Raw genomic sequence first — 16,427 nt, 5'->3', positions numbered from 1 at the left:
AGTACAGTCTCATTCGTTTGTTTCATCTCTTTTCTCTTTCAACCTCTAATTTGTCATCGACACCATGCATTCAAGCGTCGACAATCGACATGATATTGGAATAGCATCTTTTCAGTCAAAGACTTAAACTACGGTATGACTTGAGATTGTAAGCCTTGGTGCGGAGTGATATCGAGTTTTGGTGATTTACCCGAATGATACGTTTCGACCGTTTCACCTAGCACAGTACGGGATTTCAAACCATGTGTGATAGCATTCAAAAATATTTTTAATTATTGATTTTTTAAATAAAATATCATTTATTATCTATGATAATCTAAATGGAATACATTTAGTTTCCAATTGATGCTATTTAACAATTTTTGAATATTTGTTTACCAAATAATAACAATAATAACTTGATATTACTAACTTAAAATAACAACATATGATAGTACTGATACTCTAACTAGTCTGATTAATCAATTCTATGATTCATTGTTTATATTGTGCTATTAATAAAACTATTTAATAAGACAATATAGATTATTCTTATGTAAACCCATCATTTGCCATCTCTTATATCATATTATTTAATTTTTCACTTTTTTTTTTTAAATTTTCCTAATCATTCTGATTTGACCTTTCCGACCTATGAATCTGATATGGATGATTGTTTTTTTGATCATTGAATCTTGACAATAATACTGCTCTCTCTTGGTACGGTTGGTAGAAGTGTAGATTTGATATTAACTTAGTATCTACCTATTGTTTGTTATTGCAAATAACCTTCTTGAAGGGGAGCCTTGGTGCAACGGTAAAGTTGTTGCCATGTGACCAAAAAAAGTCACAAGTTCGAATCCTGGAAACAGCCTCTTGCAAAAAGTAAGGTAAGACTACGTACAATGGATCCTTCCTCGGGACCCCGCATGGCGGGAGCTTCGTGCACTGGCCTGCCCTTTTTTTTTTTTTTGCAAATAACCTTCTCTCATATAACATGTTCTTTAATGACCTTTACCCTGCTTGAATGATCTTGATCTCATTAACATTAGGGGAGTTCTAGGTTGTATATTGGTCTATTGAAAGTTTTTCTTGTAATTTTGTAATTTTCATGAACTCCAAACTTTTTTATAATACATTCTGAAATCCTCTTGCTATGTTGCAATTATTATTTCATTGGACCTCCAGTTCTCTTTGCACTACATTTTTAAACAAATTTTTTTTTTTGCTTCATTTATTTGTTTATTTTTATTTTTTGCAATTTGTGTTCTGCTCAATGTTGATCTTCTCTTTCACATTATCCCAATTTTCCAAGAGATTTTTTTTTTACATGTAGTGGAGCCCACAATCAGTAGATATCACAATTAATTAAAATGATACTTTTGGGCTCTCACGTTGGATCTTTGCAACTGGCTATTTTAGTAGTGGATCACCTTGACTTCTTTGTCAATCACTAGATGTGTCATTTGCTGATGAGGGTGGATCTTCGCTCTCGCAAATAAGAGGTGAGCAGTATGCTCTCTTCCTCATATAGTAGGCTTATCAAGATGGATTGCAGTTGATGTGGTGGGTACTATTTGGACATGAAGGTGCTGGACATTGCTTCTGAGTTCTAGGCTTTGTTGGATAAGGCATTCGTGGTGACAAGAAGTTGAACGTGTTGATGGATGCAAGGCATATAAAAAACAGGACATTTTAATAGGCTTGTTGGAAGATGGTAGTGGAGGACTATGGGGAGGGTGTATGAAATTCTGATGAAGAAGGGAGACCAGATACAGTTGCACTGTGAACTTGTATTTGTTTGTCTGGAGCAGTTGCAGCAGGTGAAATTGCATTGAGGTTTGTGGGATATTGACTTTAAGCGGGATTTGTGTAGTTGGAATTCTGGAATAGCTATAATTTTTTGAAGAGAGAGCACTAGGTGACAAGGGAAAGAAAAGAAAGTATGCAATGGAGGAGAATCTGGTCAGTTGCAGTAGACAATGAAAAATGGATGACTGATTGCAATAGAGGAATACAACTATAAAAAGGTGTTGAGGTGGGTGGGTGGATCCCAGATTACACATGGTCAATTGATCTAGCACAGGGCAAATCCGTTTGTCTTGGCAATCTCATGTGAAGAATGCCAAAATAGAATTTGCATTATTGCTCAAATGTCTAGAACAATGAGAAATATTTGTCTCCGAAGGCCCCATAAATTTTCTAGTAAAATAAAATTATAGTGTAAAATAGAAATTTAGACCCAGAACTAATTCGATTTTTTAGATTGATTTAATGTTTTTTGGAAGAATTTATTTTTATTTTTAAAACCTTCTTTTTTCCTTTTGGTTCAAAATTCAAACTCTAGATTAGTTACCACATTTCCATTGGGTTGTTTAAATTCCTTTTTTTTCCTTTTTTCGTTCCTATGTCCTTGAATCATATTTTAAAATTTTCTTGATAGGAGGAGGACCTTTTCACAATGGCTTATGGGCTTCCTCTGAAAGGAGAAGGTGACGAAAAATGCTTATCAATTCTAAATTCAGTTGAGGAAACAATTTCTCGCCAACTTCGAGCTTGCAAAGCCCAGTCATTAAAGAAGAAGCAATTAGAAGGTACATAAACTTTATATCATTTTCACCTGCACTGACTTATCTTTTTAAGCTGGTTAAGACTACCCTCAAAGAGTAATTTAGTAGTTCTGGTTGATGCTTATTCTCAGCTTCAAGGACAAGTAGATAATTAATCTGCAAATATCAGTACAAAATTAACTAACAAAATTCTTGTAATGCTGAAATAGTGGCTTACATTGTTGCTGGACACTTGAAAATGTAATACAGTACAAGACACTATACCCAGTTTGGGAGTATTGCTAGTTTGTTATATCCAGCAAGATTGGCTGAGCTGCAGCGTTAAATGTGGTTTGACGCTGTTATGGGGTTGTTTAGGTGCATGCGTAGGGAATGGAACATACATGCAAAGTAACCTTCAAAAGTTTATCACTTTTGTAGAACTTTACTGCTCTCTTCTTCTTAATGACTTTCACTGACCATTAATGTGGTTGATGTTGGTATGATGTCTTTCTGAGTGATGTTTATTGAATTTCCTTATAGAACAGAGTATTATTTCTTGTCTCTACTTGTTAAATAGCTTATCGTGTTCTTGTTTGTATTATTTTCTTGTGACAACTTTTCCATGATAACTAATTAATTCTTGATTATATTAAAAAAAAAGGTTTGGTGATCGTGTTTCTGAAACCAACATGCGTTATATTGGTGGTCGATATCTGTTTCTATATATACTCATAGACACAAAAAATCAGTCATCTTACTTTGATTAAATAGGAAAACTGGAGCATGTAACGAATAGGAATGTAAAATCAGGATTTCAGTTCCTTTGTGGTGAAGAGAACACCAACTTTACACCATGACAAAAAAGAGATACACAATTTATTTTGGTCATTTGTGAATTGCCAATTTATAGTTTGATTATTTCATCCATTCATGGAGTTTGGGCAACTCATATAGCATATCTTGAATTAATGAAGATTTGCACGTTCAGACAAAACTTGAGTATGCCAAACTTTGGGTAGCTACCTGATGTGTGATATGGGTGCCAATGAAAACTATTTGTCACACTATCCTTGATCTTTCATGGATATGCATTCCTTATTGCTAGATATTTTATTTTATTTTTATACTTTATTTTTTGCAAGATTGTTAACGCTAATTCCCTTTTTTCCCTGTAGATATTGAGCCTCTACAAAGTAATCCTGACTTGGAAGAAGGCTATTGCAGAGCTCTTCTTTGTCGTTTACGTTTTCGTAAGGTCTTAGCCCATGTTTCCTAAATTTTCAAATATACTAGGATGTTGCATAAAAATTCATCTAAGACTGCCTTGGTTTTGTCTCGTAAAATTTGACCTATATGTTACCTAGTTTTATCTCTTTCAAGTTGTTGATATCAGAGATGCTACGTTTGGTAATTCATGTAGGTTCCTTCATTTTTACACTTCTGTAGTCAATTGCTCTCTGTTGTAGTTTGACGTTATTTTGACAGGAGTACTATTCTGTTTTTTTTTAATTACACGTAATCAATAGAAATGTGGAGTGTTAACTTGGAGTACCAACTTCGGGCACATGTATGTAGAGAATAGATGAAAGGACCATGTATCAAAGTTGTAGAGCACATTTTAATAGTACTTGATAAATTTGTGATCAACTTGATAGTCATAATGCTGTTAATGATTCTATTTATTTTCTTGTATTACTAATTGCTAATACATTTTTATGCTTTCCTCCTGCCAATCTGTTACTAAATTATGAAACCTTTTTCAGCACTATTACCTTGTTCTCACGAGTATGAAGAAACCCCAAGGAAAGGGTTTGGAGTTGGCTCGTAAACATGTGGCATCATGCTTGTCTGAATTAACTCACATCACTAAGTCACAAGAATTCCTCAGAGCCTTGTCATATGGATTTCATCAAGATGATATTCAAAGTAGCACCACTGCCTCAGGTTGTAGGCCTATTGGTTTTGATGCTAGCTTAAACAACAGATTTTCTGCTCCAACTCCACCACGGGCAACACATATCCTTAGTTGGAAAGAAGTGAGTTTTCGGAACACCTTAGGGATATCTTTGCTTCATTTTATTGATGGGAAATGTCAATTCCTAAACTAACTATATTGTTGCATGTGCTGTTTTAAACTTTTAATACACATTAAACATTTTCCAATCTGATTTCCAGGCTGTCAGTTATTTTCAGAAGCTGCTGAGTGATTTAGATTTCGTATGTTCCTTGAACACGGATTTAGTGCTTGATGATGTTTTCTGCTTTATTGTCCAATTCCAGAAACCTCAACCTGATCTGGTGGCTAGAGCTCATCTCCAGGTAGTTCATTGAGAATGTTGAATAATATACCTGTATCTATCAATATAATTATTTTTAACAATATAGATATCAATATTTTAGTGCTATTTGGCTTTGTAGCAATAACTAAAGACCTATCAGAATAATAATAGTTTCTCTTTCTCTCTTTTTCTTTAAAAATGACAAGGTAGTAATTTCCACTAGGCCTAAGAGGCAAGGGACTTACCACAAGTGTGTAACATATAATGTTAGGTGATCCCAGAAAATTGAAAATGCACATTTGTTATTTGTTCTTGTAATAATGTTCCATCAGCCAATGTTAATACCATATCAGGCTTTTCTATGTCATCGCCAAACTTGACCAGTTTGGTCTAAATAAGGGTTTCATGACAATAGTGATCTCTCAAGGAAGTTCATTAATTTCTTTTGTATGTTTACTAGTATAATCTAGGGAATGAAGGTTCCTACAATAGTTTTACAGCTTTTATATAGCAATGTGAACAATATATGTATTTTTGGTTATTTTTAGGTTCTACCATTTTTCTAAGAAGAGAATAGTTTTTTTATCGAAAAGAACACGAAAAGAAAATCAGCCCATCCTTCTCCAGAAATAATTTGGAAGATCCAAAAATAGACACAATGTATGGGCTAGCAGTAATAATTGAGGTAGTTGATCCATATAAATTGATCTCGAATCTGTGTGAAATCTATTGATACATAAGAAATATATTTAATCATCTCTCTTTAATAAATAGATCCGATCATACCAAGGTTCAAAATCTCAAGCTATGCCGAGGTTTTGATCTTTGAATGAAATAATATTATGTTAGTACGTATTGTATCAATGTTTCGATGTATGGTGTTGGTAATGAATCGAAGTTGTAGGAGGAAATGAAAATAGGAAGGAGACATTGTCTGTGTTGAACATGATTTTAAATTACTGAAACATAACATTCTGATCCATGCATATCTCAAAGATCAAAACTCAACACACAATGTCTCCTTCCTTTGCTTAATCTCCTTTCTCCTTCAACCTCCAATTAGTCATTGGCACCATGCATATCTTTTTAGTCAAAGGCTCAAACTACTAAACTCGAGATTTTGAACCTCGGTGGTTTCGGTAATTTACTGAACCGATACGTTTCGATCATTTTGCCTACATGGTACAAGATTTCAAATAATGGATCATACCTTCAAATATAAAATTCAAAGAGATCAAGTAGGAAATGATACTGAATCATACAATGAGTTGGCTAAATTCAACATTTGTTTGTATGAATGTCTAAGGATTTTAATTTGAGGGCACACCAGAGAAACATGAGGCAGCTGGAAGTCTGAAGCCAAGAAAGGAAGAGATTACACTTGAATGCTTATATACCTCGAGTTCCATATTTTCTTGTGGGGGACAATATACAGAAAGCTGAGGAGAATTCAAGAATAGGAAAGGAATTGAATTTGACATAATTTTTTTTTATCCCTGAAGATCTGTGAAAATGTTACTTTTGCTTATCCCCTAAGCACTGTAGGCTTGCTTATATTCTAGTAAGTATGAGTTTGGTTGTTAATTTGGAGAGGACTTAATTGCTAATTTGTTTATATGCAGAGATTATATTTAGAGGAATTGTTAATTTGCACAAATTTTTACGTGCAGGGATCATTTATGGGATTTTTTAGTGGAAAAATCTAATTTGGATTGGAAATGTGTAGAAGAAATTAAATCAGAATAATTCATTGATGATTCTCCATGTCTATTGGTCTATAGGGTTGTCCATTAGTTGCACATGATCAAGTGTGCATTTGTGGTGTGCTTATATCAATGGGCATCACCACTAGTTGAAACCTGTGTGCTTCCATAATCCTGTAGACATGCCCTACGCCTGTGCCCTTTTTGGAAACCTGAGAACCCACAGATGCTAACATCAATCAGACATCCAACTGCTCCATTAGATCCACTAAGGAGGAAGTGGAATACAAGCACACGAAGAGAGGGAGAGCTTCATCACTGTATCACCTGCCAACTCGACCATTGGCCAGCCATGCTATGCCATGCACTGCTCAAGGTCTGCCACAAGATCTCTCCCACCCTATTTGCACAAGCAAAGGCACCTTGCTGCCTATACAATTGGGGCAACTCCTTTGCTTTGCCACCACACCAGACTTGAAATCTGGTAATTTTGCATATTGGTCCAACAAATTTGAAAATTGCAGATTAGTCTGCTGATTTAAAAAGAAAAGAAAAATTCAATTACAACATTGAGAATTTTGAGTGCTTCAAGGAAGACATCATCTCTCATTATTGTGACACTTGTATGACAAACTTGGGTAACAGAATAGGCTAGCATTACCCTAGTTAAATCTTTTTCATTGAAAATTACTTGTATGACAAACTTCAAGGACTCTTTTGCTAATTTACGAATGCTCTAAAAAGGGTCTCCTATATTATGATTGAGACCATCTTTAGATTACAAGATATACCTGTAGGGCAAGTTCTTTCACAATGGTGATCCACATCCAACTATTGTATTTGACTAGGAGATACTCTTATACCTTGTAAAAGAAAAAACAAGCTAACTTTAGTGGCTAAGATCAAAGGTGGAATCAAGTTTGGTGACAAATTACAAGGCTATAGTTCTTGCCACATATTAGGTTATTTGGTTTATGGCTCAAAACTTGATGATTAAACTGGATAATTCTCCTACTAAGCAGAAGAACTTTATTGTGATATCATGCTACAACGCACATTGCATTTATTCAATTTTCCATGGGAGGACAAAACATGAAAAGGTTGATTGTTACTTTGTGGTGAAATTTGCAATCAAAGGAGAATCTTACTTGATTTATTAGTTTTAATATTAAGTAGAAGATTCCCTGGCTAAATTTAATGAAAGTTTTAAAATTGAATATATTTGTAAGAAAGTGAGATTTTATTATATGTTCAAACCATCTTAGGGAGGATTGTCATTGATCCAATTACAATATTGCAAATTTTGAGGGTTTATTTGTGAAGCTGTAACATGATAATATAGATAGCTAGGAGGGACTCTCTCCTAGGTTATGGAATAACGTAAACTACTTCTCCATCCATAGAAGGCTTGCAATTTGTAACACAATATGCCCTTTGAACTGCATTAACTCGAAATGATGGAAGAACTCTGATATGGAATAGTAATGTTTGTACACAAATGCCTGTTTTATTTTGTTTAACAATGTTACTTTTGTTTAGAAATGTGAGAATAGAATGACTGCTTGGTCTGAGCTAGAGGAAATATTGAAGGAACTGACTCAAGAATAATGGAAGGTGATAAAGAACCTGTACCACATTTCCATTAATAATGATGCAAACATGAGGCATATGTGAGAATTCACTATGTGCAAATAGGTTGTACCTGCAGTATGAGAAATGCCCTTCGAGTCATGGTGCTCGGGAGACCAAAAAGATACCTAACACGTTCCACATGTGTTGACATAAATTTTATGGAGAAAGTTTCAGATAATTGTTTAGTAGTAGAGCAGAGCAATGATAATAACACTGAAATTGAGTATCATGTTATTAATAAACCAACTACATGCTAGAATTTGCAAGACAGATACTTCTTGCCTGAGTTTGTTAAACTAGTGAAACTCATTCCATTCCGAAAGTGACAAGTAGTGGCTTAAAATCAGAAGGATAGAAAGTAGATTCAACCAAGGAGAGATCAACTTAAAAGGAAAAGAAAAAAAGGAGTATTAAATTAGGAGGCCAAGGATTAGCCTTTTGAATTTAGAAATTCCCCAACCTGATGTTTACCTACGTGTAAGTGTATTTAATGCAACAAGTGGGTGGCATATGTGGCACCGGAGTTTCTCCTCTAGGAGGCTTAGTTGCTGTTTCAGAACTCCCTGTACTACCAAGTAGAAGTGGATAAACTAATGCTATACAATCAATAAGAGGTGTAATGTGACACCTTTAATAGTTGAGGAATACTGGAAAAGAAACAAAATAGCCCTTATGAGGTTATTATTATTGACTGTTAAACAAGGATAGTTCCAAACTCAAGGTAAGTTCATTTGTACACATTGCAGCCGCTTTTGTTGGTTTACTGCCCGTGCAATAATAATGTCAATGTATAAGGTATGCACTTAAGTGCCTGATGATAAATCTTCTATCTATCTTTACCCTAATTTCTCCCCACAAAGTTTGTCTTTTCATTGGAAGTCATGAGTTGGGGAATGCTTGTCATTCAGTGAAGCTCCGTCTCCTTTCATTGTGGAAAGATATATAAACATCTAAATTTCTCTCTGCAAAATGCAACCTATATAATAGTCTTGTTGATTAACTAGCTTTTATTATCTGTAGCGTGAGTAGGCATTTAAGTATTTATAGATTATTATTCTATTTTTTTGGTTATATATACTCTTTGGATTTTTTAAAAATAAATACCTGGTTTGCTTGGTCTAATTCCTTTTTCCTTAGGTAATTTACCATTCTGGAGTACCAGATCCTTTAGCAATAATAATCTTGCTTTCTCATGAATCTACACCTTTTACCTTGTCAACTAAGATTATTATTTTTCCTCGATACCATTAATCTCATTTTTCTTGTTTGGAGACATTTCCAGATTTTATTGATTCAAGATGGAAAGCTTTACGGCAAAGAATTCTTTCATGATATTATCTCAAGAGAATTAGGGCTACCAGAACTTACAAAGGGTAAAGAACATCAGAAAAATGAGTTCATTGTACAGTTAGGCCAGGTGCGAATTGATAATTCTTAAAATGGGTAGGGTAATATCTAAATATAGCCACAACTATAGGGGATGTCTTATAACATAACATGTTTCCAATTTATATCTTATATATGCAAACTTCTAGACTTGTTATAGTTGTGGCAGGCTGCCATCCTTATTTTTAATGGGTTACTCAGTTGCTTTTCCAATAATCAAACAATAGGGATTGACATGTCACTATATATATATATATTTGTAAAACATAAAGTCTGACATGACAAACAAATCCTTATTAACGCATGTTATGTTTGTGATATAATGTATACATGTGTGTGTATTGGTGACAATACATGTAGATATATATTTGTGGCATGATATATACATGTTTACAATTTGTGACATAATGTTTCTTCCAGTTATATGCATATCTCTTGCTGCATTTTTTTTGTGAATGTGATATTCCACTTTTATTGATAGAGCAATTAGATGTTTGTTGTCCATTTCATCAAGCTAAATGATTCATTAATCTGAGGATAATAACTTTATGACAAGTTATGTACAATTGATACATAGTGAATTTTTTTTTATAAACAATCCTATATTGTTATAGTTGAGGCTATATTTAGATATGAACCCATAAAAACATCATTGGTGCTGTGAATCCTCTTACATCCTTCCATACTGCTTCCATTCAATTTTGATGACTTTTTCTATTCTTTACAAATATACAGTTGATTATCAATTTGCTTAAAATACTTTGTGCAAACACTGCATGGCAACGTCGCAAGCTTGGGAAAATATTACAGGACTGGAGTGTTCTTTCATTACAGGTTCATGCCTAATGACTAATGAGCATTAAATTCCTCTCCTTGCTGTTATTCCTTTTCTTTCTGGATTCAACCTCCGCTCTTAGCATTCTTTAGTCCTTCATTTCATGGAATTATTTACATTTTCCATTGTATTGTATGCTCAACACAAGTACTATTTTTTTTTCGTAATTACAGATAGTCTACTTTGTTAACATCTGTTCTGCTAATGATTTTTTGTAATGATTGCAAAATAATCTATCTTGTTAGCAATTATTATCAAACTGCTACTTGTACCTTTAGATCATGTAGAGGCATTTTGAGGCAACGATAAGGACTCATTCCATGCTCTCCAGAAGGGATGACACATACTAATCCATCTTTATGTTAAATATAACCTGTCACTATGTATTCAAAAAGATTTAGGATCTATCTTGTTCTCACATTTAAGCTTGAAACACAAAAATAATGATGAAAGTGACTTATATGAAGTGGATTATTATAAAAGAAAATGGAAATTCCACTTTTATATTTTCAACTGCATGATCCATATTTTTGTCCAAATCATGTACTTTATTTCTTCACATTCCTAAAATTGCTAGCGAAATCTCTCTTTCCTAATGTTTTTGATGACCTAAACTTGCTCATTTTAGGAAAAAATTTATATTAGTAGGGTTTGTGAGAGTGATCGGACTACCTAGAAAATTGAGTTGAAATGCTCTATGAAGGAAATATAGGCCAAAACAAAAAATTTCTTTGATGGCCCAATGATATCATTGTAGTTAGAAAACCATAATGCATACTTCAAAGTGAATATTGGGTGCCTTTTTGGGGCAATAAAAATTTTCTCTTTGAATTAAAAATAGTCAATCACATTGATAGTCCATAATAAAGAATTTTGCTCAACCAAAAAAGAAATACAAAAGCCAAATACTTCCTAGGAGTCTCATGTTGCTTCGAGGTGAAATGGATATTTTTGTGTTGAAATAACTTATGAACGAGTTTTGGCCAAAAACTTATGTATAAATATTAAAGCATTTTATTTTAGTTAGAAATTTATGGCAAAGTGTACTTGGGTGCTTGAGGCATAGTGCTCAAGTTACTTTTGTGTTGAAAATGGCCACCAAGTAATTTTTGGCATTTTTACTACACAAACCTATCCTTATATATATATATATATATATATATATATATATATATATATATATATAATAAACAAGTTTAGGACATCAAAATAATTGGAAAGAGGAGTGTAGTTATTGGAACATCATGTAGTTTCAGTATATAAAGAGAAGTGGTGCTACCTTTTTGTAAAAACAGTGCATGAAGTTATAAACCTTATTATAGGTGGATAAGATAATGAAAATGCTAAATCAAGGTAGTGGACTTCTTTAGGAATTAAGAGGTACTCCTCATGCGTGTATCTACTGTTGGATCATGTAAGATGAGAGAGGGGGGGGGGGTTGAATCTCGTTCGTTAAAAATCTATTCTAAGGCCTGCGATCTTGACCTTTTTGGTTAGATTTCGAAGAAGCAAGATCGTACAAATATGATATGATGAAAGTAATACACAGTTGTTGGAGAACTTCTCGGAGCAGAGTTGTCGAAGGTTGCACGAACAATTGCAATAAGAGCAAAGTAGATTGGATGAGAGAGTTGTTGTTTGGCTCGGTGCTCGAGGGCTTCTTTTATAGGCAACATTTGGTCGACCGAAAAACCGTTTGATCCTTTAGATCGACTGATCCTTTTATCAGTCGACTGAACTCCGTGCCTTCCTTCTTTGCATTGATCTGAATCGGCTATCCCGTGATTTTCGTTGTTCGGTCGATTGATCAAGCCTATTGGTGACCGACCCCCTGAATTACCATTCCAGCGAAGATTCGATCTGATCGTTTGTAATTTCCATTTTGGGTTCGATCGATTGATCCTAATTATTGGTCAATCGATCCACTTGTTTACTAAGTTTATGAGTTCTGCTATTTCTACTTGATTGGTCGACCCATCCTATGGTTCGGTCAACCAAACCTCGGTCAACTTGGAGCTCAGTTTTATCTGTAAAACAAAGTTAGCACAAATACAATAATAATAGTATTCCTGCAAAATAGAGTTAGACAAATATATTAATGTATAAACAAGATCAGTACTTAAGGTTTGCCCCTTCTGAGACACAACCTCACCTCACTACCTCAGTAGCTTACCTCAACTCACCTGTCAAACATCGGGTCCTCTACACCTGTGTGCATGCTTAGCATCGGATTGGCTGTCAGTGCTTCCCTTGACTCGATATTAGGTCCTCCAAACCGAGTCCACCCGTTAGATGTCAGGTCCACTTGACTATCTGGACTTCTTGCTTGGTTCCACGATTTGTTGAGACTTCTCTTGCCTAGAATCGGGTCCAACTGACCTACTAGGACTTTTCGAGTTGAGCATCCATGGATCAATTCATAACAACAAGACTTAACTTGAACCTTTGAAAATATCAAAATATAGGTTTGATTATGGTGCTTCCTGCACCAACATCTACAATTGAGATGGATTTGCCAAACAGGTTGAAGCAATCAGATTCATCTATGAGAGCTAGAGGAAGAAAAGATGGGACAAGATTGCCTACCTCATGTTGTTCTTAATTGACATTGAGACATTGATGGCATTGTAAGTTAAGAACGAGGGAGTTTGATGTCTATAAGAAGAGGGAGGGGAGTTTTGAATTTCATGACGTTGTGGTGGAGAGGTGGAGTTAATTGCTTTTGTTGTTCAGAAAGGAAGAGGAACATGATTTGTGGTGTTTAGTGGTGTTGATGCAGGAGGCTTCAAAGATTACCTTTTTTTTAGAATTATTTTTGTATTTTGCATTTTAGGATTTTGAGTTCATTTAGGGTTTTGAGTCTGTTAATATTTTTTCCCTTTCTTTTTTGTTTGTTAATTTTTTTTCTTTTGCATCTTAGGGGTATGGGTTTTTCCACTTCAGCTCGGAGCCACCTTTCATATGCAATAAAAAAATTTACTACTATGTTTGCTGGGGTACTGTTATCTGTCTTGCAAGATAAGAGATCCAAACCATCTCTTGGAGATGCATTAGGACCAAGCCCAAAATGGCCAATAGCTTCAATAATACCAGCTGCACATCTTTGGGTTGCATGAATTATCTTCTTGTTATCTTTTGCGTTTTCAGCATGCCACTGCAGTAATTCCTCCTGGGCATTGCTGACCTGAAATTCAAGAAGGCAAAAAAAAAAAAAAGTTTAACTAAGTACACTACCAACATGCAAAGTAATTCATGGATTTTTATTATAAAACTCACCATGACACCCACCTTGTGGCAATATATCAAGATCCATACCTCCACTGTAGATTATTTTTACATCTAGCTGTTTGAAAATGTATGAAAAGGGACAGTAAATCAGATAGAAGCATGATCTGGTTAGATTAGTTACAAGAGAAAAAGCATTCAAAACCAAATTGTAGTTGCTAATTCTTGTTTTCTCTAAAATTCCTTTATGAAATTCCACCTCTAGAATCATCGCTTTTCTGTCTGGCATTTGGTAGCAAAACCTTTAGATCCCATGGATAGTCGTCCTGATCGTGACAAGTTTTGGCTGACGAAGTCTTGCACTGTGATCGTAGCATCCAAGATGAGATACTTGAAGATCTACAGATACAAGTCGCGAGAACTTAGCGTCTAGTGGTGCAAGATGTTAAAGGTCATAAGTTTCCTTATCTTAACTCTGCTTCCATTTTTGAAGACTCCTATCGTAATCGCGAAATCCATGGTCGAGATGAACGGTATGGAGATCGGGTTTCCATCTTGTGTTTTCTAGTGCGCTACGTGCGCTACGGACCGAGTAATTCATTGATTGCATTAATGAAGTGGAGAAGATTTGTGATTATGAGAAAGTATCCGATCATACGAAAGCAAAATTGGTTATCATTAAACTCAAGGGTCGAGCATTTGCATGGTTGGAGTAGTTGCTGACTCTCACGGGACAGACAAGGCAAAGCTAAGATCCCTGGGAGAATATGAAGAAGATGAAGAGTCACTTCCTTTTCTCTGGTTACACTCAAACTTTATTCCAGGGACGATTAAGTTTCACCAGGGAGGACGATAGCTTCGATGCTTGAGTAAAACACCTCTTCGGCTCTTGTCTCTTCGATAGCTTCGACATCGAAGGTGGCGGCTCTTTCTAGAAAAGCTTTGAAGATCTGGGAGCTTTAGTAAATATTACATCAGATTATTATACTCTTGAAGAATTGCTTCAGTTTAAGAAGACTAAGAAAAAGAAATACTACAATAACAACCAAGTCTTATCCCACAAGGTGATGTCGGATATATGGATTCTTCTATGCTATGACGTTCTATCTCTTACTATATCATCATCTATATTTAAATAAATTTTATCTTGTTTTATTATTGCTAACCAAATCTTTTTTTGGTCTTCTTCGTTTGATGTGCATATTTGTCATAGTTTCACATCGTCTAATTGGAACATTTATTGACCGTCTAAGTATATGTTCGTATCATCTTTAACGTGTCTCTTTGAGTTTTCCCTTAATATATGCAACACCAATTTTCTCTCTAATGCTCTCATTTCTTATGCTATCCATTCTCATATGTCCATACATCCACCTTAACATTCTCATCTCTGTAACTTTCATCTTCTCATGTGCTCAAGTCATAATCCAACATTCAGTGCTATATAGCATAGCCGGTCTACTTGTCGTTTTGTAGAACTTCCCTTTAGATTTTAGAGAAATCTCTAAAAAAAGATTTAGACAAAGAAAAAGAAATCTCTGAGAAAAAAAGAAAAGTTAGATTTGGATGCCATGGAAGCATAGGCTATTTCGTGATGGTTCGCTAGAGCACTGACTTGAGAAGGCAGGCTGCAATGGAGGAAAAGGACGAAATTGAAGCTAAAATAAGAAACAGATATTAGATAACATACAAGAAAGCATAAGAAGCGTCAAATCATACTTTATGCCTTGATAGTTGATTATTAACCAATCAAATCAAGAAATGTAATAGGGTTTATTATTTGGTCAAAATTAGGGGCCTCCCTAGCATGTCTAGGTTTGTATCAATTATCATTTTTAAAAACTAACTTATTTTTTCTCTAGACTTAGGGTAATGTTATAGTTAATGAGAGATTGAGAGTTTCTATTAACTATATATGCATGAAGGATAATGTTCATTAAAATGATTTAGGGTTTCTAGACTTTGGATTTGCTTTAGAGTTCATCCTTTATATGAGTCTAGTGTCTAAAATATACATCTCTTATCTATTTAGTACTAGTAGTAGTCGGTGTTTCCTCTTATCATGCCGAACTAAGCATATTATCAAGTAATAATGCTTATGATGATTGTTTTTATGGACAGTGAATTAAATAAAATAAAGAAATCCTATATAAAGGTGTTTTTTTTTGGATTTTTGTATAATAATGTATTAAGATAAGAAACATTAGTGACAAAATTATTTAAATGCAGAAAATTTAAATTTACTAATTAAATAAAATATGGATTGAAATCTCATACCGTGTCATGTGGAATGATTGGAGCATATCGTTCCAGTAAATTATACCGCTCAACAAAGATAATGTCTCATTCCTTTGTTTAATCTTCCTCCAACCTCCAATCTATAATACTAAGATGCTAGCCATGTGATGTTGAGATTGCCATGAGGTTTGAACTTTGGAGTGGTTGCACTTGATCATGCTAATTTTACAATCTACTTAGTATTAGATCTGATACCTATGGTTGTATTTTATTAATTTGTTGTGCAGAATTATTCTTACAAGTTAATTTTTTTAATAGGCTTAGAACAACATCCCATCTCGTTGCATCTGATCCAATAAAATTTTACAATGGACCAAATCCACTTCTTGGATGAAATTTAACTTGATGTGGAGCCGACAACTTAAAATCTATACTAATGAAACTATTTTAATTACTTGCTATAAAAACTATTCAAGAGAATTGGGCTTCTTTATTGGTGGTTGTGGTTGCCTTCTTTACTGGTGACAAAGTTATAGAAGTAGCGCCTTTTCAAACCTTGCAAATATGTGGAGAGAAGGTTGTGTCCATGCAACAAGTG

At 34.5% G+C, this 16,427-nt stretch overlaps 1 protein-coding gene across 3 annotated transcripts in view; it reads left to right on the top strand.

Moving 5' to 3' along the window:
* LOC122041032 (N-alpha-acetyltransferase 35, NatC auxiliary subunit-like) overlaps window positions 1-16,427 on the top strand; it is a 95,797-nt gene that overhangs the window by 58,329 nt on the left and 21,041 nt on the right. For 2 of the 3 annotated variants that reach the window (XM_042600567.1, XM_042600569.1), the window contains 6 exons: window positions 2,423-2,573; window positions 3,707-3,786; window positions 4,295-4,567; window positions 4,707-4,850; window positions 9,428-9,562; window positions 10,267-10,365. In XM_042600567.1, the coding sequence (XP_042456501.1) occupies window positions 2,423-2,573; window positions 3,707-3,786; window positions 4,295-4,567; window positions 4,707-4,850; window positions 9,428-9,562; window positions 10,267-10,365 (882 nt within the window). The remainder of the gene's footprint in view (window positions 1-2,422; window positions 2,574-3,706; window positions 3,787-4,294; window positions 4,568-4,706; window positions 4,851-9,427; window positions 9,563-10,266; window positions 10,366-16,427) is intronic. The other variant, XM_042600568.1, reaches the window with a different exon arrangement.

Source organism: Zingiber officinale, chromosome 2A (genome assembly GCF_018446385.1).
Source record: "Zingiber officinale cultivar Zhangliang chromosome 2A, Zo_v1.1, whole genome shotgun sequence".
NCBI lineage: Eukaryota > Viridiplantae > Streptophyta > Magnoliopsida > Zingiberales > Zingiberaceae > Zingiber > Zingiber officinale.
Note: the sequence above shows the minus strand (reverse complement) of the source record. Positions and strands in the feature narration are given on the sequence as shown.